At 43.3% G+C, this 23,666-nt stretch overlaps 3 protein-coding genes across 4 annotated transcripts; 2 read left to right on the top strand and 1 right to left on the bottom strand.

The window, feature by feature from the left end:
- Positions 1–12: 12 nt before the first annotated feature.
- Positions 13–4,963, bottom strand: TSR3 (TSR3 ribosome maturation factor). Its single transcript, XM_039560517.1, has 5 exons — positions 4,464–4,963; positions 3,122–3,315; positions 2,152–2,325; positions 707–770; positions 13–628 (listed from the first exon to the last, which is right to left on the bottom strand). Exons 1-5 carry the CDS (start codon positions 4,961–4,963, stop codon positions 478–480), a joined length of 1,083 nt encoding a protein of 360 aa, XP_039416451.1. The 3' UTR covers positions 13–477.
- On the top strand, positions 4,128–14,210 carry GNPTG (N-acetylglucosamine-1-phosphate transferase subunit gamma). 2 transcript variants are annotated; one of them, XM_039560268.1, is made up of 11 exons: positions 4,128–4,663; positions 4,746–4,800; positions 5,053–5,120; positions 7,132–7,186; positions 7,297–7,380; positions 8,417–8,510; positions 9,754–9,868; positions 10,400–10,482; positions 10,737–10,865; positions 12,264–12,345; positions 12,989–13,267. In XM_039560268.1, exons 1-11 carry the CDS (start codon positions 4,192–4,194, stop codon positions 13,033–13,035), a joined length of 1,284 nt encoding a protein of 427 aa, XP_039416202.1. In that variant the 5' UTR covers positions 4,128–4,191; the 3' UTR covers positions 13,036–13,267. The 2 variants fall into 2 exon arrangements, with proteins under 2 accessions (XP_039416202.1, XP_039416201.1); XM_039560267.1 differs by lacking the exon at positions 12,989–13,267 and adding an exon at positions 13,462–14,210 and having other exon boundaries at positions 4,129–4,663.
- A 100-nt stretch (positions 14,211–14,310) lies between these two features.
- Positions 14,311–16,204, top strand: C14H16orf91 (chromosome 14 C16orf91 homolog). Its single transcript, XM_039560274.1, has 2 exons — positions 14,311–14,409; positions 14,517–16,204. The coding sequence occupies exons 1-2, from the start codon at positions 14,384–14,386 to the stop codon at positions 14,866–14,868; spliced, it is 378 nt and encodes a 125-aa protein (XP_039416208.1). The 5' UTR covers positions 14,311–14,383; the 3' UTR covers positions 14,869–16,204.
- The last annotated feature ends 7,462 nt before the right edge of the window (positions 16,205–23,666 follow it).

Raw genomic sequence — 23,666 nt, 5'->3', positions numbered from 1 at the left:
ACGTTAAAGCAATTCCAAGAAGCATTTTTTCCTTTTAAGCTTTGCTCAGTTTATTCTAAATAGATGAAGTAGTTGAAATACACGTGGCAGGTTCAAGCCTGCGAAGAGTCAGGGACTTCTTATGTGGTAGGTACCATGAACAGGACAATAGCTTAGTCATGTTTTCCCGCTGAAATACAGACGCGAAGTTAAGAAAGTTTACCTAATACACTATTAGTTAAAAATAATCCCTATAAACCACTTTCTAGACATGTTGATTAGAATACAGGGTTGTTTATTTTTTAACTTGTAACTAAGCTTCAAGCTCCTTACAAAATAATTTAACATTCCATACTTACCTAAAAATTAAATAACCTAGAGCCCTCGTGCATAAAAAGACCTATAAACCTGCATAGAGACTGATGTTTGCTAAGCACCAAGTTACAGGTGAACAAGACGCACTCAAGTATTTGCAAGAAGATTTCTTTATACAAGATGTTACGACTCTTTGGGATTATTGGGCATTTTTATTTCCTGTTGTATTTTTGTTTCTTCTGGACTGCTCTCGTCAGTGCTTTCACTGCTTTCAGTGGCTTCATCTGGATTGCTCATGCTGTCCTCCTCAGAGTCTTCCTTGCTTTGTGCTAGACTGGAAATATTTTTCAGGATTATAAAGGCAAAATAACTTACAGTAAGAAAAACAAGTATTGAAATTAAATTTCATTACCCTGAGGAATTGACTGGCCTGTTGGGATTAGAAAATTCTTTGTCTAAGTCAATGTCAAATGGATCTGGAAAAAATAAGGAAAAACTGCAGATGAAAAAAGCATTTTTTTAACCGTCTACCTTCATTTTCATAGATTATTGGCAGGGAGGGGAAGGGACAGAAAGTCTGGTTCCCATTTCTCATAAGTTTATCATAGTTGTTTGATGAGAAACCAGGGGAGGTGCGGAAATAACCCAAGTCCTGCCTGCCCATTCTAGGCTTTTCACTCTTCCCTCATCCCCTGGAAGGGGTTCAGTAGCTCTTTAGAGGTAGTCAGATTGTATGAGTAGGTTTCTAAGGCTTTGGGTAAGAAAACATGGATGGTCTCGAAATCATTAAATTCTAAAAGGGCTATCTCGTTAGCTGATGTCCACTGAGAAGTGAATTACAGCTGTCCAGGTTTAGCTCTTGCTGAGTAAGGGTGGGGCTGGGCTTACTTTGGCTGAGGTAGCTGGAAAGAACTGTCAAACCTCAGAAAAGTTAAACAAGGCATGATAGCCTAGGTTCTGCAGTTCAACCAGGAAATACATAGGATTGTAGGTGGGAGTGTGCTTTAATTGGCATAGTCGTGTTGCCTCTTAAGAGCTGTCTTCAGTTTAGTCTAACTAGTTAGGCTTCCACCAAGCAAGAGGATGGTTTAATTCAGCATATGGCAAAGAAATCAAAGTTAAGAGCAACTAAAGGCTGTTGACTATCTTCTTACAGCCCTGGCCTATTGGACAGGGCTTAATCACTGGGAAAGGAAAACGCTAATTAGGATAATCTCTTTACGTATGTTCTTGATTATTTGCCTTTCTTTGTGCTGTCTTGCATGAGACCAAGCACTCACTGTGAATACGGCCTGAAATACTGGGATTCCAATAAATTACTGGAAGAGTTTGGGAATAAAGTACTTGTACTTACTATAAATGATTTTAATTATCTTTATATGTCTGATTTTAAACGTCTTGATTGGGGACTATATAAATTAAGTCGATTAAAGGTCCTTCACAGCTTTATGTATAACTAACTTGCTGTCTGACTGTATGTGTATCTTTCTCTCATAGTTCCTTCTCAATTACTAGTCTATTTACTCTGCTTTTAACATCTGTATATAAAACAAGGAAGCATCATACTTTCTTTTTGCTCCTACTTCTTCTAGTTTGGTTAGTTGAATAAGGGTAACTGCTTCACAGTTCAACTGTGAATACACTACTCTATATATTAAATTGCTTTCGTTGAAAAAAATGGGCGAAGAGCCACACTTAGCACAGTATAAAGACAGAACACATTTCAACAAAGCATTTATCTTCCACCTTCTGATATTTTCATGAGATTTAGGTTAAAGACTGTAAAGAAACTGCTTAGAAAAAGGGCAGGTGTAGTATAAAAAGGGCATGTGTAGTATTTCTGTGTTTTTATCTTACCTACTTCTTCATCTTTTTTTTCTTGGACACTGGCTAAAAAGTCCTTCTCAATGCTTACAATGTCGTCCTGGCAATGACAAGCTGCGTATTTTTCCAAGAGATTTTTGTTCAGGTCAATAAATGCCTTACCCCATTTAAATTTCCTTAGGAGAATGGTGGCTAGATCTGGGAATCCTAAAACAGAAAATAAATTATCAGTTATCTTCTTTAGTGTGAGATTTCACTCGGCTTACACGTTTCCAGTTCAGTACACGCCTACGTATCAATGCAATAGAGAGACGTTTGCCAGTGTTTCCTTCAGTGTTTGGAGACTAAAACTTTTGGAAAAACTACAAATATTTTCAAATTTCAGTTTAACTTGAATCATGGAACTGAATCCAAGAGTAGTTCATAGCCTTTTAGTGAGTGTTACATATTTTGTACAGGTAATGAATGATTCAAACTCTAGGTCCCACAGCCCTTCAGTACATATTGTACCAATTGTACATACAGTGTCTTCAGAAGATAAAGAGTTGTCTGCAGTATGGTAGAGCATTTATCTTATCAAAGTTCAGTGATGAGTCTGCAAAACATCGGGGGGGGAGGGGGGGAGACAGGCAATTTCTTTTGTTCTTACCCGGACCTCGCCCTATTAACAGCCAGCTGCTACCTGTCACTAAGGCAAAGGTGCCTAAGGATTCGTCTTCTGTCTTCTGTCTTTTTTTAAAGTTTTTCTGATGTTACGCACCATCCCGACAAAATGAGGATTATCAGTTTGTGTCCTGTTTAGTAGCTGACATGAATACTCCACAGATACCTCAGTGTCACCGATACACGCGCTTGGAAGAAAGCTAGACAATCTAATCCCAAACTCAAGAAAGTGATGACCCGTGTGACAGCATTACAGTTTTGTCGCAGACCATCTCTTCTGATTTATTAAGGATGTAAGAATTGCTAGCAACGTACTTCACATCAGACAAATTGAGCCTACCGACAATGCAAAATGCTGCAGCAAAAGCTTCCACGCAGGACAGCTTGCACGGCCGACCATAGTTTACAGGATTTGCAGCAACCAAGTAAGGCAGCAACCGCAGATGGCCCCCTCTCATTCTCTTAAAGGGAGTTTCTTCTAATTTGGCCCAGGAGCAATCTATGACTGCAATTCCACTCTGAGCAATGACACGCCTGAAAAAAAGAAACGCCACTGTATTTGAAAAATTGTCACCATTACACTGATGAAGTGAGAATTCAAATTGCTGCTTTATATTGGCAACAAACTTGCATATGACCCCTGCTTTGTCAATCAAAACCCATGTGCCTTACAATAACCTAAAACAGAGATGCAATGAGAAAGAATAGTAGCACGGTTTTCCTCCAAACATGCAAACAGCAAAAAAAAGGTTTATCCATGTGTTTCAAACTGAAATGTGAATACTTCTAGGTTTAAAAATGCTACAGAGGAGTGTGATTAATAGTAATGTTCACATCTTAAACTACACCAAAGTTCAGATTTAGGTTCTCTGCTAGCTTTTAAAGACAAATCTTTTCTCTGAGTAAGTACACCTTTATAAAAGTTCTGCAGGCACATTTGAAGGAAATTCTCATTTCTCCAAAAAGGTTTTCTGGTTAACACATTGCATTCTCTAATCGAGGACCTTAAATATGGAACGATAAAAGATACAGTAGCTACCGGCCCGTGCTCTGAAGTAATTAACCTACAAGATGTGCACCTTGATTTTTCATTGGGATCTACAGATGCTTTTCTCATCTGATACCAGCTGTGTAAAAATGTTAAGCTGATTTGATAAAACGGCTCTACTTCTCATGTTCATGCATGGGTGTAATATAATAAGAAGGTCAATTTTATTCCGTATCAGTTTCGGCCGTGAATCAGGGCTTAAAATGCTCTCCCTAATACAGCGTCAGGACCGTGTTTGAACCAAGTGCTCTCCCTCACAGTCTGCGCCTCTCCACCCCACCTTCGGCCCGGGTTTGCCAACAGGCACCGGAGCCCCCCACCTGTCAGCGGGAGAGACATACTCCGTGGCCAGCGGGCTGAGGATGACGCCCGGGAATCTCTGGCGGAGGCGCAGGGTTCGCAGCAACCCTTTCCGGGCTAGTTTTCTCCCGGTGCATTTCTTGGGATCGCAGTGTCCGAGCTCCCACATGGCAAGGGGGCAGGGGAACTTGGCCTCCCGAGCGCCCCCATCCGCGGCCCTCTCGCCCTCCAGGCAAGCTGAAAACAGCAAGTGTACATCAGTGCCCAGCGCCGACGCGGCAGAGCCCGGCGGGACGTGCCTGCCCTTGTCCGCGTTCCGCGGCGCCTCACGCACCTCTCAGCGCGGCCTCTGCTTCCACCGCGAAAGTCTCGAGGCTGCGAGCCCTGCGCCGGCTCCCGCGGCGGCTCCCGCGCCGGCGGTGCTCCATGGCCGCGCCCGGCGGAGACACCGCCCCGCTGCGCGCGCACTTCCGCTTCCCGCGGCACCGGCGATGGCGGCCCGGCTGCTGCTGGCGGCGCTGAGCGCGGCGCTGGGTGAGTGCGGGGGGCCGCGGGGCGAGCGGGCGCGCTGGCGGCTTGGTCCGTCCGCCGCGGCCAAACTGCTCTCTCCTCGCAGGTCTCTTCGCCTCGGCGGGGAAGATGAAGATCGTGGAGGAGCCGAATACGTTCGGGTACGTGGCCGCCCGCTCGCCGTGTCCCGCGCTCCACCCGCACTCGGCGGGTTCGGGTCTGTCTGCCGTTGTGCCCGCTCCAGCCCATTTCTTCCTCCGGAGATGGGGCGCCGGGCCGGGGCGCTGGCGCAGACCCCGCTGGTGGCCCGCGGGCAGCGGCCATCGGTATTGGGACGCACAGGTAGGGGAGGATGTGTGCGCGGCCAGATGCGTAACTCACCCTTAAACGTTTAACTTTCCTTCTTTTGAAAGGTTGAATAACCCATTCTTGCCTCAGACAAATAGGCTGCAGCCAAAGATGTCCCCATCTGCAGTATCAGGTATATGCAACCGTTTTGGGGGGGGGGGGGGTTGGTACGGTTTTTATAATTTAGCAACAGTTGTTTGCAATGCAAATAGTCTACTTCGACTTTACGCACACAAAACCTAATTTGGCATGTGATTTTAGAAGCATCACGGAAAATAAGCACGGGCAAATGTGTTTTATTGTGCTCTGAAGAGTTAAAACCTAGATTGACTTCATTGGTGGTTCCAGGTCCCAGTGCTGTTTATACTGGTTTTGTGACAGTACTATCCATATGTTTTATTCTGTGTTTTTTCAGCCTGACACAGATCCTTTTGACCCACAGTAAACACTCCTTTCTTCTTGACGTCCTTGATGTCATTGGGATTATCATATGAAAGTAATCCCATCATCTGGTAGTACTTAATACCCAAATACAGTTTTTAAAAAAAGTCCTAAGAGTAGTCTTGGAGCCAGTCAGAGGGCCTCAGTTTCACACACAGCCTAGGTGTTGCAACATAAATACACCACTTAAGCAAAATGAACAAGAATGTAAAAAATTCTAGGCCATCTGAGGAGGAGAGCAGGTAAGCACTGAAGGCAGACTAAGCAAAAGGGAGTAACTCTTGTCTCTCTGCTAACCTTAGGCACAGACTTAAACCTTGTTCAGATTCAAGAAAGGCATTTTGGTATGGCGACATTGAATGTGACTATGCTTAATGTTTTTTGTCATGTTTTATAAACTCAAATCAAATTCTGCATGTACTGCCTGTGAAAAGTGAAATAATTAGAAATGGGATTAGTAATAGAATGCTGAATGGGAAGATGCCAAACATAGCAGGAAAAAAGGGCAACACACCAGAAATCCTTTTTTCTTTGTTGTGGGATTGTACATGTAGCCAAAAATTGGGGGTATATATGGAACACGAATCTAGGGCATGGACCCCTGCCTTGCACAATTATTTCTTTAGCATGGAAACCGCTCTTCTACAAAACAATTGGGGTAATAGTTCTGTTAATTTCTCTTCTAGAGCATCCTAATTGCTAGGGCACAGATTTCATGTAGCAGAGGAGCAAACCCTTTGGCCAAGCCTATCTCTAGAATGAAATGCAAGATCATACAGTCAGGAAAACACTTGGGAAAGAGAACCTGCCTGTATCCCAGTGGTTAAGGCATTCTGGAGGGCATGATTCTGGTGGTCTGACCTTTGTTGGTAGGATTGCTTGTCTAGATACTTGGAAAAAGTACCCGTGCAGTCCTGACAGCGGGAGTTAGAGCCCAGGATGGGGTTTTATTCTTTATGCTTTGTAATCTCTTTTCTTCTTTCCTCGTAAGTATTTAGTAATTCCAAGGAAAATTTCCTTATACAAGAGATACTCCTCTAGCACGTACTTCAGAACTTTTGATGCTCTTTTTAATGACAAGTTAGTTACCTGTCTTGATTGCTTTGACAGCAAGCCTTGTAGTCAATACTACAAGAGTAGAAGTGCAGCTGCTGACCTGTCTGACAGCAAAAGGTTTATCTTGTTGAGTACTGCCTGGATCAGACCACGAAGGCAAACGGTGAAAAAGAATATTCAGTTTGAGAATCTCAGTGAAACTGAAATACGCAGTGCTGTCAACATTTTGAACAAATGGACTTTACTAGTATAAACTTGCAGAGTTTGAATGACTTTGGAGACAGACAGCTGCCAAGCAAGAGTTTCAGTGATTTCAGTGTTAGACTTTGGCATGATCTGCACTGATGATTCCTTTTATGGACCTGGCCTCCAAATGTTTATTTTTACACAGGTTTCTTATTTTTGTTTTAAAAAGAGGTTTATCTATTTCACTGGATAGTGAGAATGAAAAACGTCAAAGGTCATGATGCAAACCGGTATAGTGCTAGTGAGAACTTAACAGTAATTCATATGAAAGATAAAAAATTCCTATGTACAGCAGAAAACTAAATTTGTCACATGCTCCTCGCACTTTTGTCACCGCAGAAGCTTGCTTAAATTTAACCAAAACGTTATTTTTCCTTTATGTCATGTTGTGATGTTTTTAGGCCCTGCACATCTCTTTAGGCTTGCTGGCAAGTGTTTCAGTTTCATGGAATCCACGTGAGTAATGGATTTGGATATTTGTTTCTATATACTTACTAGGAATTAACTGGTTTTGTATTCCAGTCTGAAACGTCTCTTATTTTCTTTTTCCTTTCTCTCATTTTAAGGTACAAGTATGAGTTTTGTCCTTTCCATAATGTCACCCAGCATGAGCAGACTTTTCGTTGGAATGCCTATAGTGGGATTTTAGGGTGAGGCATTTAGACCTTTTACGTTTTAGCTATGTTGTTAGCAGGCCACTTCATAGATTGTAAAAAAGGAGGCAGTTTTAAAATTAAGATTCTTCTATTGGTCAGCTTAGGTCATGGTAGTTCCCAAGGTATTATGCATAGAAGGACCCTGTCTTGAAAAATTCAGCTATTTTTTTGTTGTTGATAAATACTAACACAGTATTTTAGCTGGAGACTGATTAATAACCAATGCCAACTGCAAGCGTGATATGTTCATGTGAGAAATTCAATAATGTCTGACTGCAGCTTATATTAGCACAGATTGCATGTCCATTAACTATTTGCAGTTTGACTTGAATACAAAAATTACAAAATGAAAAAAGTGCTTTATGCCTAATGGTTGTTAAACATTATAAGTTATAAAACGCTCAATGTAGACCCAAAAAAAAAGTATCCCAAAGTATTTAAAGACCCTGGATCATAATACCACCGGATCATAATACCTAAAATAAATCTAAGTATCAACCAGAGCATTGCTTTTCTAAATATTTTGCATATAGTTGTCTCTTTTTTTCCTATGTGCAAAATGGTAAGCCGGTATGTGAGAAAACTGGTACATCACCATGCTGAGGGTATCATTTGCTTTAGGACTAGCAGAAGTAGACTAGTTTTTGTAGGTGCTCTCACCAGCTCTAAAAATCCTGCAAACAAACTGAGTTGCACAGGGTACTTAGCCTCATGGAATTTGTGGTGGGATTGATGTATTAACTGTATTTTACTGGACTTAAACACAGATTTCTAAGTGCAAATGGTTTCCAAACTGAAATTTGATCCAAAGCTCTGCTCTCAAAAAGTGCTACTGACGTGCCCTATATAGCAACCTGGGTAACAAACTACACTGCTTCCAAGGCTGTAGGAAATGGAAATACTCAGACAACAAAAATGAAGTATTTACACTTAAATTGAACATGGTATGAGGGCGTTCTTGATTTTCTTCCTGAGGGTTCATCCTTTTTTTTCCAGTAACTTAAAACAAAATAATGTCCTCTTTTTTCAGAATCTGGCATGAATGGGAAATTGACAACAACACGTTTGTTGGAATGTGGATGAGGGAAGGAGACTCCTGTGAAACTAAGAGCAGACAGACAAAGGTATAGTAACTTTGACTATGCTAATTCAGACAGCATGACTCTACATACACTTGTGAGACTACAAACTGAAACATTCCTACCCTGAAGAAGTCATCATTTAAGCTGTGATAGAAAACATAAAGACAAATTCCTGCAGGAACTACGTGAATGAATGGAAGAGGAAAGCTAGAATCGGGATAAAATTTTGAAGACATTTACTTATGTTTTCTCACTGGTTACTTACAACTCTTTTTTTCCTTGATAGAAATACGGTACAGTGCTTTGTAATTTGTGTCAGGCAAAATAAAGAAAAAGAGCTCTTTGTTGAATTTAAGATGCCAGCCTACTAAGAACATGCTGGAAAAAGGAGGGAAAAGAATTAGGCAGTTAACAATAGCATGCTGAGAAGCTAAAGTATGGTGTTAGAACAAGCACTAGGAGCATTTCAAGAATGATTTGAGGTCATGGAGTGTGTCCAGAGAAGGGCAGTGGAGCTGTGGAAGGGTCTGGAGCACAAGCCTGATGAGTAGCACCTCTCAACCCAGGTCTTTTTCCACCAGGCAGCTTTCCAGCTATTCTCGCCCAAGCCTGGAGCAGTGCACGGGGTTGTCATGACCCAAGTAGCAGCACTTTGCCTTGTTGAATCTCTTGTGATTAGCTGCCAACTTGGCTGCCATATCCTGGCAGTTATACTCCAATGGAGGTGCCTGGTTAACATCTTTATTTCCCATAGAAGCTGCAGAAAGAATTAATATTTTTGTAGGACCTTTGATGTTGTGATTGCAATCTTTCACTGGCATTTTGTTTTGAAGACAGAAAATATTGGTGCTGCAAATCTGAAGATGAAAACATTTCTCTGCAGTCTGGATGTGTCTTGTATTCTTCAGTTAGCACATTGGTCAGAAATAAAATTTAAAAGTTGTGCTTACGTTAGATGAGATTCTAAAGGGTGTCCTATTCACCTTCCTTTTTACTCTCATTCTTGCTGGAAATATGGTGCTTAGAAGTCCAAGGAACAATGGTAGGGGGGGAGAGTCATTTCCCATTAGAGAAAACAATTTTCACATTTGGTAAGATAAATGGACGGTGTGCTTCCTACAATGCTTTTTCTGTTGGGGAAAAAAAAAAAGGCACTGGAAGCTTTGACATGACAGTATTTGCAGAAATGCATCTACTAGCATGGGAACACAGCAAACTGATCATCAGTGCTGGTTTTGTTTCATGTAGACCTTTTGTGCTCATCTCTGTTTTTACTGATGTTTAGGTTCATCTTGTTTGTGGAAAGAGCAATAAATTGGCTTACGTGTCTGAGCCAAGTACTTGCGTTTACTCTCTGACATTTGAGACTCCTCTCGTGTGCCATCCCCACTCACTTTTAGGTAAGATTTAGAGATATTTTGTGGAGCAGCTGGCATATTAACAGTATCCTCAGAGCGTACATTTTTAGGTTGAGTTTGTACCTTAATATAAATTTGTATTAAATGTTAACATATAATTATGAAGTGTATTTTAAATCCCAGTCATTATAACACATAGGTATTTCTCGAATAAACTGTCACTGCTAGCTAGTGTAGACTCACAGAATTTTTTTTTTCTTGGACTGTAGGAATAAGCCCTGTGGTAGCTGTTATTTGACTTACATTACAAAAAAGCTCAGTTAGAATTACACTGAGCAAAGGAATATGAGGCCTTGTATTTGGAAATAAGAAAAATTTCTGGTCATTCTCCAGAAACTTCAAACGTGTGAAGCGCAATTGAAGCGTAAGCCCAGTTCTTGAAAGCAGTAGGGACTTTGTACTGTATAGAAACGTTGAGTTCTTAAAACAAATATGCTTGCATGATACTAGGAGGAATTAACTAATGCAGGACAGTGCTCCAGGTTTTTACATGGTTTGACTTCTGTTTTTCAGTTTATCCAACTCTGACTGAAGCACTGCAAAGGAAGTGGGATGAAGCAGAGCAGCTTCTGTATGATGAACTAATAACTGACCAGGTTTATTAATTTTTTCCAACTCTATTTGGTAAAAAAAACAATTCCTGTCAAATAGCCAAACCTGCCTTCTGTAGTTTCTCCTTTCGGAGTAGATGCATTTATTCTGTGGTTGGCAAATAGTAATTTTCGTGTTCTGTAACTACTATATGAACTGGTAATGAAGCTTGAGGACTTGGAATGGCCAGTGAAAATTACAAACAGAGATAAGAGTTGAATAGATTGATCGATCACCTTTTGGAAACTTTCTTTTTTAGGGTTACAGAAAAATACTGGAAGAGATTTTTGAGGAAGCAGGACTTCTGAAAGCAACAGAAGAAAATGAAGCTGAAAAACAGAGTAAGAAAATAACTCTGGAATTTGAAACAGTGGAGACGTGCAGTAAGGTATAGAGCACAATATTTACAGTGTGGAATTAAATTGCCACCTTTTCACTGTATGACGGTATCAGTGGGGAGAGCATTATGTAAACGCCCTTGGTATTGAGCTGAATCTGTTCATGGCGTTATCTTTTCTGGTTTCAATATGTAACAGCCTGCATACAGTGTGATTTGGTATCTTTATTCTAGCCCCTAAGTCAAAAACAAACCAGCAAAAATGAATGCCCAGTAAGAAAATGGGGGTTATGAAGGAATTAGCGTATGCACTTGGGTTATGAACACCTTGTAGGTACTCCTTCTGGGGAATACCAGTCTGGAGACAGGAAGGAAGTACTACTGAAGATGCATGTGTAACCGACCTCGAGAAAGTTGACGCTTCTCTCTGTGGACAATTACCCAGACTTGCGTAAGAATGCACTGGCTGTTGCACAACCAAAAGGCAGAATGGCTGTATTCATTTCTGAATTACTCTTGTGTATGTGAACAGTTCTTCTGCAACAGAATTGGAATGGGAAAAATAGAGGTAGAAGGTGTGCTCAGCCTAGAAGAGTGCGACCCGAACATCAGAAAAAGAGCATGGAAAGGAATTCATTCGTTACAATACAGAGAAGCAGTTGCTGTTGTCTTTTTATTTGAAAAATGTAGCAAAGACAAAACACCATGTAGTAATTCATGAATATAACCAAATAAACCCATGGTTGAGCTGAATATACTTTAATATAAAGATCACCATTTTGATCTGATAGGAGCTGGAACAGTCGTAATTTTTTTTCATTCGTTAACAATACAGTATTTAATAATTTGTACTTCTTTTTCTGGCTCCATCATAGCTTAATTGACATAAATTGGCTGTTTTGGTAACCACAGAATCTTAAATACTTATTATTTTGCTCTATCTTTATCCACATAAACACCAAAACACAACCAAAAATTTGGCTTCTCTGAGATTTCAGGTATGTGGTTTGAGTCTCAAAAGAACTAGGCAATCCCTGTCTCTGTCAGTTAACAGAAACTGCTGAGAGCAAAAACATGAAGTTACTAGGTCAAGAGTTGAGGAGGTCACAAATTTCCAGACTGCAGCATTATGATAATAAGAAAACAAGGGTAGTCCTGAAGCAAACTTAAGATTTTGGTCTATGATAAAATGCTAGTTACAGAGCAGATTTGAAATAGTTACAAAAAGCATTTGTAATTTTTACTCTTGGGCTTGAAAAAAGCTGGCTCCTCTTTTGGCAACACAGACGTATCTTTTTCTAAAATTTGCACTGTTCTCTTTAGTTTAACATCTTTAAAGCCAAAAGGCGTTAACAGCTGTGCACAGAGGCATTTTTTTCTTAAAAGCCCCCAGTTTAGGTATGTATTTGTAAAGTTGGAGAACTATTGTAAATGTATTTTCTTTCTTAGGAATACAAGCAACTTTCTGAAGAAATAAAAAAACTAAAAGTTTTATTACGTCGGCATGGTATTGCATACAAAGGAAATTCTGGTGAGTTTTTTTTGGTAGTGTTCTTCTCCATGATTGTTTGCTCAGAATGTGAATACCCCAATGCTGTTTTCAGTTACAGCAACAATTAAATGATCTGGCATATATGGAGGTAAAATTCGGTAGACAAAGTTTTTAATAAGTACTTAGGTTTGATTCCTGTGCACAAGGACTTACTTTGTCCTCAAAAAATCTGTTGATGTCTTGAAATTGTAGTTTTATAGAAAAATTTTGACTGCTGTTGTAACTGAAGTTTGTCTCCAGTCCTTAAGGTGCCAATTTAAAAGGAAATCGGTATTACATCATTAATAGCACGAGTGTGTCTTTGAAGTGACTCCACTTTCTATATATTAACCACAAGGCCTAATTTCTTTCATAACACTTGAAGTTTTCTCTAGATCTTTTTGGATTGTTTTTTTCCTTTTTTGAAATCGCCTGTTTCTTTCTTCCCTCTCTTTGATTTCCGTTAGGTAAGTACCATATCACATGCAGTTTTTAGAAGGAAAGACTGGTGCTGGCTTTGAAGGAGCACGGCTTATCTGGACTAATTCCAGACAAGTTGTTTTTTGATTTTTTTGGAGGGGTTTGTAGTTTGGTTTTTGAATGGTTTTGTGATTGTTTGTTTGTTTTCCCTCATTCCTTCCAGACCATCATGCCCTTTATTACATGAACTATTTGTCAAGGGAGAATTGAATTTCCGGAAATATACATACATACATGAATACAGATGTATTTTCTTTTACAGATTTTATGTTCAGCATTGGCACTTCAACAAAACAACCTTTGAGCTAATTAAATTAGCTTAAAATTAGTGACATACTTAGTTTTTTTCTTTTTGCTTTGGGAAACTTTTCTAGGAAAAAACTCATAAAAATTTTGTGTAGCACATTATCTGCACATTATTAACTATGTAATTTGCACAGTATTTCTGCCTGTTTGGTAGTTCTTTCATTATTGCAGTAGTTCTTTTCATTATTGCAGATTAGCACTGAATAATCAAAAGCAGAATTCACTTTAGATGACTTATTTCAAAATTATTTAGTGAATTCTGTGACAAAAATGTTTTGGTGTTTAAAAGCAAAAATAACTGATGTCTTATTTAAAAACAAAATTTTTCAGCTGGAAATACCAGTGTTGAGTACGTAAGTCACCATCTGGCAACTGCAGTGGCATCGGTTCTTAATAGGTCAAAGGATGACAAGCACCTGCATGGCGATACAGGAATTTGGAATTACACTGTATGAAGAAACTTGGGTGGTACAGACTGTAAATTAAGCTGAACGTGTATTATGCCAGAAATGGGATTTACCTTCTTGTGAGTCTTCTTGGCTTTTTGAATTTCTGCCCTAAAGCAAACAGAATGTAGTAGAGGGAAAGCACACCATTATGAGACTAGTTGGCTGGTTTCTGAGAACATTTGTAACGCTTCTTTGCGAAGACCAATATTTGGCACAAATTTACAGATTCTGTGTGTCTAGTCCCAGCTTTTGCTATTTTTACTGATCAAGTGTGGCAACAGTTGGAGTAAACACAAACCAGCTCAAGACCAGTGCTGCAAGATGTAAGAAAGGTACTAAATACAATATTAAGGACATATTATTTCAATCTGTATGGTAAAAAGTTTTCTGGGCACACTTTAGCAGAAAAAGAAACGTTTTCTGCCACAGCAGCGCAGAGCACGCCACTCCACCCACTCGTGTTCAAAGGTTAATGTCGTATTTGGCTGTCGGGTTAAATGAAAGTTGGTCAGGATCTGACAGAAAGGTGCGATGAAACCGCTGAATTGTTGTAAAAGCACAGTTGTGCGAAGGGAATACCTGGCAAGTCTCTGTACGTAATGCGGAATAAAATGGACTCTTCCAACACAAGCTATGGAAACGGCACTGTAGCGGTCGGTGAGCGCCATCTGCGGTCACCCTGCCGCCTCCTGTAGTGCGGCTCGCGACCCCCCAGTGCAGGGTCCCCTCGGCCTTGCCCCCGCCACGGCAGCCGCCACCCAGCTCCCGGGGGCATTTCCGTTTCCGTTCCCGGAAGGCGCGGGATGATCTGGGCGCTGGGCCGCTGGCGGTGAGGACGGGGGCTGCGGCGGGGGCCGGACCGTGACCGCTGGCGGTGAGGAGGGGGGCCGGACGCTACGTGCTCCTTCTGCGCCGCTCACGCGTGTGTCTCTGCAGGGCGCGGCGAGCCCCGCTTCTGCCCGGGCCCCGCCGGGGACTGGCACGACGGCGGGACCCCGAGGGTGCGGTGGGCGCGCATCCAGAGCGCGGGGGGCCCATTCCCTTCTCCGGCAGCAAGGCCAGTCCGCGGTTTTGGAGCGTTAGCCGGTCGATGGGGAGCCACCACGAGAGGCCATTGGTGAAGGTGTTGCCTCTTTGTGTGCTGGGCACGGGGCTGTTGCTATGGTGTGTGTTCAGACACAAAACGGAGGTCGACGAGCGACTGGAAGCAGTTCTCTCCGGCCAGATCGCGGACTCAGATACGGCCCAAGAAAGCAATGCTCCCCTGGAGCTGCAGAAGGAGAACTGAGGACGGGAGTGCGGCTGTAGTGAAGGAGCTGCCAGAAGTTTGCTTGCATTCATCTGGTTAAAACTTGTACTGACACTTTAACGGAAGAAACCTCTTTTCCTAGTTTTTCGGCAGCCTTATCATGCAAGCTTGATTTCTTCATGCTGCTTTTTGTGCTGGTCTTGCCGTAGTAATTTACACTGGTAGGAAAAGGCGTCGTTTCCGGATTTGCGCAGGTAGGGATGAACAGGATGTATTGCAAATCAGCTTGAATTGGAAGATAAGTTTTATACAACCTACCATTTTTCTATGGATCATTTTTCTTAGCGGATCGTTGTATTAAAAAATACCAAATGTGAATGTCTGTGAAATTCCTGCTTAAGGTGATTTTCATTTGACCTTTTGGTAGTTACAGAGTATGTTCCGTTTATATTGGAGACAGCTCTAAAGGAATGATCATTGATATGCGATTGTATTCTGAATTTTTTCTTTTTGTAATTCTGCTCGTTAATGCAGAAATTACCTTCAAGGGTGCATGCTTTCTGGACTAGAACTTCTAGGCATGGTTGATTTTAGGTGGTCATTAGTGGCAGGAGAGTATTTTGCACAGAATGGAAATGATTGGCTTGCATTATGTTGGGGAGGTTTCATTGAATAATACGCTATCTAGGTTTTTTGTGCAGATTCATAGATATTCAAACTTGCACCCTCCAGAGACTTTTCTTGGAGAGGAGGAATGTAAAATACTATCACGACTTAGTTCCCTTCAAAATTAGAGGGTTGGTTTTTTTTAAGTTTTCAACTATAAAAATGGAAAATCGGGTTTGTGCCATTAAAATCCTTAATTAAAACCCTAAAACCAACAAAGATGATAGCAGCTATTAAGAAAAGCTGAAGCTATGGAGAAAACGGGTTTGTGTAATACCAGGGATTAGTCTAAACAACATGCAGTACTGTGGCTTTTGATTTTGCTGTAGAGTCCCTTAACCACATGATGCCTAAGTATATGAGTACACTTGATTTGGTACTGTCACAAGGTTTAATCTTGGTATTCAATTTTACAACAGTAGAATGTTGCGAGTGAGATGCGTGGGGGCATCCTGGGGAATGACTGAAAGAGTGATCCTGGATTCCTCCCCCCCCCCCCCCCCCCCCAAATACATTGAAGCTCAGGTGTAATGCTTTTTGCTCCTGACTAGCTTTCTTGCTCCCTATTCTATGAAAACAACTCAACAAACGAACTGCTGCTTTGTTTAAGGAAATACAGAGCTGCCCCGTCGTGTGTGCCTTGTTTTCGGGTGATGATTAATAAAGTATCTCTACCCGTTGAACTATTCTCATAATCTCTTGCTCTTAAGGTGGTTGCAACATTTTATTGTCAGCTAAGGCTCCCTCCAGCAGCTCCTCGTGCTCGCTCTACACCACCTCCGAGGCGCCGGAGCCGCGGTGGCGGAGGTACCCCGACCGCGGGGGAGCTCGGACCTGAGCACTCAGGGGGCGGGGCGGGTCCGTGTCTGTACTCTGCGTTCCCGGGGAAGGCGATGTTAACCAGTGAGGAATGAGACAACTCTCAGAAAAATTATTTTATTAAGAACGGAAAAATTGAAAAATTACAAAAATCAGAAAAATACAAAAATTTGGGATCCTAGTGGCTCAAGAGGTATGCCCCAGGAGCGCAGGGATTAGAGATCTTCAGGCTTAAACAGCACTGGACCGCTGTTGGAAAAGCTTGCAGTGCTGGGCTAACTTTTAGCTAATCCAAAAGTCAAGGAAAAACTATTAAAGGCTCCTAAATAGGAGTAAGGCTTAAGAGCCCAGCACTGACACCCATTACAGCTAAAATCCGCAGTGTTCTGCCCGCGCTCTGAAGCTGACGCACTGTTTTATAGTGCCTTTGCTCCGCCCCAGTCCGCCCACAGGCCGCCCACAGACTGCCCATGGCACACCCCTTTGGTCCCAAGTGATTGGTGCTTCCCTTTGACAGATCATCTCTGTCTACCAATAGCTCGTCGTTGTCAGGGTTGGGGTAGTAGCAGCTGGAGTAAGGGTGGTAACATGTTCTCATTAAGATTCAGGTTGCCGCGGAGCTTACCTACAGACCAACGGCCAAAGGTCTAAAACTGGCTGTTGGCTGTTAGAAACTGGGGTTTGGGAGCTGGTTCTGAAACTAAGGTGCAAAGCAGAAACCCTTAAAAAAATATTAAAATACATCTAATACATCTTAAAACAGTTGTAAAAGTATACAGTGAACATGAGAAAAACAACTCTTGCAGTGTACAAGTGGTTTAAACTTTGAAAAGGGATTTTTAACTGGGACGCTTTTAACTGGGGGATTTTAACTGGAACTGGTGCAGATAAACTGCTTTGAACAAGTGAAAACACTAATAGCAGAACTTGATATTTGTACCTGGACTGATGGGTGAACATTAACATTCAATTAAAATTGTTTAACTCAAAATTAACTAATTAAACCACTTAACATGCAAAGACCAAGCTAATTAGGGATTTCATGTATAACAACCAGCAGTTGCTAAGTGGATGCTTCCTGCAAATATCTGAAATCTTTGTGGCGTTTGTGTGCAGGTTTCAGCTGGAGTTGCCCTGGCATTGCCTCCCAGAGGGGCAGGATTGCTCCCCAGGAAGTTCTCCAGCCAGAAGTCCCTCTGGATCCGGATTATTTTTTTTTTTTTAAAGTTTAGTTTGTCTTGGCTTTTTCTTTTTTTTCCCTGCCCTTTCTGGTTACTTTGTCTCTCCATGTTCTTATTTTACAGAGGAACCCCTCCCCAGCCTGGCCAGAGCCGCTGCCTCCTTCATGTGCCGCTGCCTCACTCGCTGCTGCCGTGCTGGCTCAGGAATGTGCTCAAAGCCCGGCTAAGCAGGAATCGTTCCGGGCCTGCTCTGTTTAATCGCTGCCGCCGCGAGCAAAGCTGCCCCTGCTCCTTGAGGGGAGCGCTCGCTGCAGCCCGGCAGGAAAAGAGCCCAGGAAAAGCCGTGCCCTTTGCAGGAGAAGCGCTGGGAGCAGAGGGGAGAGCGGGAAAAGGGAGCGAGAGCAGCTGGGCGGGCGGGGCGGCATCAGCGCTGATCCCTCCGCGGGCAGGAGCGCATCACAAATAGTCCCTCGGGCGGATCCCTCCGTGGGCGGGGTCGCATCACCGCTGATTCCTCCGCGGGCAGGACCGCATCACAAATAGTCCCTCGGGCGGATCACTCCGCGGCCAGGACCGCAGCGCCGCGGGCGCCTCCGGCGGATCCCTCTTGTTATAAATGGTATTGTGATGTTGGCTTTTCGCATGTTACATCATTGTTGTGAATGTGAGGTAAAGAAATTCAGCCAAATTAAATTTAATAAAGAAATAGATTTTATTCCGCGGCCGAAAGATCGGTCACACAGAAAGCCACGATGGAGAAAAGCAGCCCGAGCCCGGGGTCGGAGCTGGGTGAACACACATACATCTGACCTCTATCGCACCAGAGCTCCCAAGTTCACGGGTGCTGCTTCGGCTGGTTCCTTCTTACACAGTTTTTGGGCAAGTCCGAATTAATTATATTTTTCTCGCAATTTAGCATATTCATGATGTTTTCTTGTCCTGGAGTTGGGCTGCACAAAGCCTTTCCTGAGTCTGATGAATTGTCCATCCTAGATGATGAATGGGCCATCTCTGAAGATGGATGGGCCATCTCTGGTTCCTGGAACAGTTATTTTTAGTTCCCGGAATGTCCGATTCCTTATCAGCTGAGATGTAGATATCAGAAGGTGGTGATCAAGTCGTCATGGTGTCAATGTCCCGGTGCTAAGATCCAACCCCACCTGAGTGGAATCCTCACTTGTTGATTACATCTGTGAGAGAACTTCTTTTAGTGTTGTGAAATTTTTCTCTTAGCCAGGCTGGTGGAGGGATTTTGAAACTCTCTCTCTGCATGGTCTTATTACATTTCAGTTTTATACATAATAGCACGAATTACATACTTTATTTATAACAAATGTATTGTGATGTTGGTTTTTTTCACGTTCCTTAATGTTAGAAAAGCTTTGCCTGGGTTCTGTAATGTAATGCTGTAGAATGTCTGTAGTTTGGGTGACAGTTTGGGAAGGATGGGGGGGGTCTTCACATTCCTGGAAAATCTTATCAGAAGAAAAGAACCCGAAACCAGACGGAATGGAGCCAAGGAAAAAGATAAGACTGATAAGATGATACTCAGCAACTCCAAAGAATTAAAGAATGATGCATGATGGTGATGAATACGAAATAAGCGATGTACTTTTAAAGTGTCTTTTCCTTTGTTTTTTCCTGAGTCCAATACAGAGCTGGTTTCTCGGGGACCCACCAGGTAAAAGTTCCATTACTGACCTTCTATCTCTTACAGGGAGTATTTACTACTTTGTAAAGGAAATTGTTCCCGGTACGCCAGAGACACTCCTCTCCTATCGCTGTTGAACTCAGTACCCACCCTGCTGCTCTGTTCTCTCCCCTTATCCTTGTCCGATTCCACTTAAGGAGTTCCACTGGGCTCAAACTCCTGCCTTTCCATGGCCATTCCTCTGTCATCAGAGGCCCTCCACAGACCCAACAGTTGGTTACATTCAGCTCCTTACCTATCCTTTCCCCTAATTCCACAAACAGGTATTTTTTCTCAATTTTGAGATTTCATTTTTTTAATTGTTGTTTGAGTTTCACATACATGTCTTGAATTGGGGTCGATACAGAGTTAGATTGTTGTGCTGGCTTTGCCTCTTTATTTACTAGTTGTTCTTTTACTAAGCTTGAGACTTTATTCCCAACAATATATGTGAAACAAATCCATCTTTCCCCTTTTGGACATTTACTTCCCAGCCTGCTCCCACTCATTCCTAGGTTTTCTACAATCCAGTACTTTTCCCCATTTTGCATACAGTTTTCTACTTTGGATGGGTTGTAACAGAGACTGTTGACATGGGTATGTGCAATGAAAAAGGAACCTGGGTGTTTTCCATGTACAGCTTTTGGTAACACCCATGGCGTGGCTGTGTCGGTATCCCCAGAGGGCAGAGACAAAAGAGGAGTGACAGATAAAGGAATAACAGAGGTCCCATATGGCCGATACCTCCACCCCCCGTGCCTATGGGGCTGCTGCCCACAGCAGGGGTACGTGATCTTCTTGGTGGCAGCTACAGTGGGCATCGGGCCTTGCGCTCTATTTCCTCATCACTTCCTTTTCGCTGATTTCCAGGCAAATTGCTTTTGACACTTCTTAACTGTAGCTTCCCACCGTTCCTCAGGTATCTCCCATTCAACAGGCACGAGTAATTCCCATCCCCAAAGCAGGGTTGCTATTTCAGCTGTTCTTTGCTCTACCTGGATGTGGAATAGATTTGGCATTCGACACTTCGTGCCGTGAGAGTGTCGTTTCTGTGAACTACAATAGCAATATTTTATCAGTCTAGACATTTACATTTAACCCAGCTAGCATGTCCAGTAATGGGATGAATTAGACAGGGTATGTGGTATGGCACTGTTGGAGGTAGCAATTCCTCCTCCTTTTTGAATAAATCACAGGCTAAGGCCAGAATATGAGAACCCTCAGCCCAAAATAGTCCTGATCCTCCTGTTTGGAGTGGAAGGATTCCTCCCCAAGGAGGGTATCGGAGGTGTCTCAGGACCTGTCCAGGCAACACTTGAAACCACTGATATAAGCTTGGCCTTATTTCCCAATCAGGTGTGATTCTTGGTGTATCTCTTGGATCATTTGGGTTTTCCCAGCGCATTAACCCCCAGTTCCCTCTTAAGAGTTACCTTGGTATCCCCAGGCTTAGATGTTCTAGTCCACTCCTTAGGTTCCTGCACGGGTCCTTTGATTCTGCTGGCGTGGATCCACCCTCGCTCCTTGGCCCGGATCGCTGCCTCAGTTGTCAGTAGCACCTGAAAAGGACCTTTCCCTTGTGCAGCTAAAGATTGCTCTTTTTCCATATTTTACTAACACCCACTGTTAAGTTATGTTATGTTATGGATTTTAAAGTCTAAAGGGGTGGTTTGAGGGATTATCCCTTTGAACCACAAATCTTCAAGGGTCCTTGCAATTGTGTTGACATATTCTTTAACACTCATTCCCCTAATTCATAGGTAGCAGTTTCATGTTGGGTGTTCAAAAAGGGTAACCCAAACTACAGGAAAAGGGTTCGTGAAGGATGTCTGGACTTCAGGCAGCTGTCTTGAAAGCTGTTTATTGCATAGGAAAAGTCACAGCATTTCAGGGAGGGGGTATCCAGAGCCAGCCCCACAGCTGTCAGCCACAGCTTGTAGGCATAACTGAAGCCGCTTTCTGTTCAAGAGAGCACTGTACACCTTTCTTTGCTGAGTATCCCAAGACATAACAACCAACAAGCACCATACACAACACCTTTACATTTGCCTATAGCCTATCTTAGGTACTGCCACCACCGTACTGTACATATCCTATAGAACCCCAGAGTCACCACCATCCAATCACAAGAGCAAGCAAGCTACAATTCAAGCTCACAATGGAACACTCTCAGACCTCTCTTCTTCCTGCCACATCAACATTCCTTGTCTGTCTGCCATAGCTCTCTTCCTGGCAAAAACATGTTTTCTATTTACTTCTGCTCTTCCTGGCAAAAACATGTTTTCTATTTACTTCTGCTCTTCCTGAGACCCACCCACCTGGTGAAAAACATGTCCTTGTTTGCAGTCAAGGAAACTAACCACAAAAATCTCCTTCCAACTCATCTCCAACCTTTGTCCTCTCACCCATTCAGTGATCAATGTTTCAGCAAACATCTTCCACTCTACATCAAAACCTGCTTTCATTTCTGTCCCATCCTCAGGCTCCACACTCAAGAGATCTCTCGGCCGAGCCCACATATCTGCAAAACTTTCTTACCAAACTTTCATCTTCAACACCAACCATCATTTCGTAAGGTGACACTCTCAGGTCTGACCTGGTTGTGTCTGAACTCTCAATAAAGCCAGAGGTTGGCATTTTACCCATGACATTTGAGTTTCAATTATTAATTCAGTTAAGGTTTTCTTTGAAGTTTGTTTCATCCTCTCTACCCGTCCTGAACTCTGTGGGTGCCATGGGCTATGTAGTTCTCATTTTATTCTTAAGGCTTGAGTTAGTTGCTGTAAAACTTTTGATGTAAAGTGTGTCTATCTTAGTAATCATTCCATACCTGGGAATAATTTGTTCTAAGAGGGTTTTACATTCTACATTGGCTGTGGCTCTGACACTGGGAACAGCTTCCACCCAATGGGGAAGATGGTCTGTTATTACTAACAAGAATTTCCACCTCTGCACTTGGGGGAGTTCAGTAAAGTCCACGTGGATACTTTGAAATGGTCGGAGAGCCAACTCACGACCTCCTGAAGTTGTTTTTCTCATCACCTTCTTATTTACTTTTTAGCAAACTATACATCTTTCAGTTATTTGTTTAGCCAACCCATAGATTCCAATGCACCCATAATTCCTTAGAAAGTGATCACACAAAGCCTTAGTACCCCAATGAGTTTTTGATGCATGTTTTCTAATATTTTTCTGGTGAGTGACTTATGAAGTAACTGCCTTCCGTCAGGAAGTTTCCATTTTCCACATTCGTCTGGCCTTCCCCCCCTTCTTCCTTCATTCTTTTTCCTCTGTTTCACTTAATTTTGGAGTCTCCAATTTTTCGCTCTTCGAGGTCAAAATTAACACAACCCTTTTTATCCCATTCTCTGCAGCATCCTCAGCCCCCCCGATCTGCCAAACTCCCTCCTCCCATCTCTGAGGCCATCCCCCCCGCTGTCCCCCCCTATGTACCACAGCTCTCTCTTCAGGCAATCCCAATGCCTCTAAAACCTCCAAAACAAGTCTCCCATGCATGAGCCCCTTTCCCTCTGAACCAAGCAATCCCCTTTCTTCCCAGATTTTCCCAAAGGCGTGCACCCCTCCAAAAGCGTACCTTGAATCAGTAGATGTATTTCCCTTCTTGTGTGCTAAATCTTCCACTGTGCATAGTCCCCCCATCAATTAAAGCATACCCTGACATTCTTTTTCCTTGGACACATCTGGAAGAACCGTCTCCAGATATTATTTCCTTCTGCAAGGGCTCGTTCCTCGAGATGGAACTTCGGCGTTTTGCTTCTCCTTTCAGAGGAGCAGCAGAAGCGGTCGGTGCCAGGGGAACGGTGCAGGCGAGGGAGGGAGGGGGGGTAGGAGGTGGGAATCCTCTCGGAGGCCGATTCCTCCAGGAGCGGGGGAGCAAAGGCGGAGGCTGCTGCCGGCACCGCCAAGGGCACCAGCTCTTGGGGCCGGTACCAGAGGCTGGCGGGGAGCCTCTGCACGGGTCCGCAGCAGCCACGGCGACAGGAGGCCGAGCTGCCGGCGGGCCCAGCGCGGCCCGCGGGGCCGAAGCCGGGTTCAATGGAGCCGCGGCAGAGAACGCAGCGGGGGCAGGGGCTGCTGGAACGGCCGCGGACATCGGGAGCGGGGCCGGAGCCGGGACTGGGGCCGGGGCGGGGCCGGGGCGGGCCCCAAAAGCGGCGGGCTGGGCTGGTGTGGAGCGGAGAGCCGGGCTAGGGATGGGCACAGGGGCACCGAAAGCGGCGGGCTCTCGCTCTGGCACATGGATGGCCGGGATCATCTCCTCCTTCCCACAGGGAAGGAGTTGGGTTTAAATTCGAGACACAAACTTGGACAAAATTGAATGTCTGAGGTGTGTAAGAATAAGGGAAAATCGTCTCAGATCTTCAGCTGCCTTTGTTTCCTGCCCTGTAACTCTTCACTCCCTGAAATGACTCAGAACACCTGGGGATGAAGGCACCGTGTTGAAGGCTGCACAATTCTCC

This window comes from Corvus cornix, chromosome 14 (genome assembly GCF_000738735.6).
Source record: "Corvus cornix cornix isolate S_Up_H32 chromosome 14, ASM73873v5, whole genome shotgun sequence".
NCBI lineage: Eukaryota > Metazoa > Chordata > Aves > Passeriformes > Corvidae > Corvus > Corvus cornix.
The sequence above is the reverse complement of the archived record's forward strand: the minus strand, read 5'-3'. Positions and strand labels throughout refer to the sequence as shown.